Genomic DNA, 1,073 nt, shown 5'->3' on the forward strand with positions numbered 1-1,073 from the left:
GACCTCTGGCTGGTGAGTTTGCTAGATCCTTCAAGATTGCGTTGTTGTTACTTGCCCATTTACGAATCTTGAAACCGCCTTTATCCAACATGGCTGTTATCTGATTACGGATTTCCACTATTTCTTCCTCGCTGTTCGCTCCTGTAATGAGGTCGTCCACATAAAAATCTCTGCGCGCTACCTGCGCTCCTTTGGGGAACTGATCTGCTTCTAGATCAGCTAATTGCTGAATAACCTTAGTGGCAACAAATGATGCTGAAGCCGTTCCGTATGTCAAGGTAAGTAATTCGTATGTTTCAATAGTGCCTGCCGGATTATCCCTCCACAATATCCTTTGTAATGAGGTTTGCTTCTCGTCAATAAGAATCTGCCTGTACATCTTCTCTATGTCTCCTGTCAAGACATACTCATGGCTTCGAAAACGTATTAAGATCGATGTACTCTCTTGCTGTATGACAGGTCCTACCATGAGGGAATCATTTAAAGATACACCGCTGGTAGTCTTGCTAGATGCGTCAAACACTACCCTCAGCTTCGTAGTGGTACTGCTGTCCTTGATGACACAATGATGTGGCATGTAGAAATGCGGCAAACTGCTACTGACAGGCTCTTGAAGTTTCCGCGCATGGCCTAATTCCAGATATTCACGCATGAATTGGTTGTATTCAATCCTACGCTGTGGTTCCCGCGCAAGCCGTCTCTCCAAGCCGCGCAGCCGTTGCGTTGCTATCTCCTTGGAATCCCCTAAACGTTGGAGCACGTCCATTTTAATTGGTAACGTTATGACAAATCTACCGTTCAGATTCCTTGTGTATGTTTCCATGAATTGAATCTCGCAAGCACGCTCTTCCGAAGTTCTCGTGTTGATCCTGTTGCAGCTTTCGAGTTGCCAAAACCTTGTAAGGCTAGCATTTAACTGATCATTTATGGCTAGGTTGCAAACAGTAACCTTTGGGTGTCGTCCTGCAGTAGTGAGCTCCCCAGAGACGATCCATCCAAGCAGTGTCTTTTGCCAACTTGGTTGATTATCCGCTAACTTTAGCCTGCCGATACATAGCAAGTCGAAGAATATT

At 45.4% G+C, this 1,073-nt stretch overlaps 1 protein-coding gene across 1 annotated transcript; it reads right to left on the reverse strand.

The window, feature by feature from the left end:
- Positions 1-51: 51 nt before the first annotated feature.
- LOC105558079 lies at positions 52-766 on the reverse strand (the record flags this gene model as incomplete). The annotated part of the gene is made up of 1 exon (XM_012005623.1): positions 52-766. A coding segment is annotated over exon 1 (715 nt), but the record flags the coding sequence as incomplete, so codon positions are not given.
- Between the last annotated feature and the right edge of the window lie 307 nt (positions 767-1,073).

The sequence above is a fragment of the Vollenhovia emeryi genome, unplaced genomic scaffold (genome assembly GCF_000949405.1).
Source record: "Vollenhovia emeryi isolate VEMERY1.0 unplaced genomic scaffold, V.emery_V1.0 DF951648.1, whole genome shotgun sequence".
NCBI lineage: Eukaryota > Metazoa > Arthropoda > Insecta > Hymenoptera > Formicidae > Vollenhovia > Vollenhovia emeryi.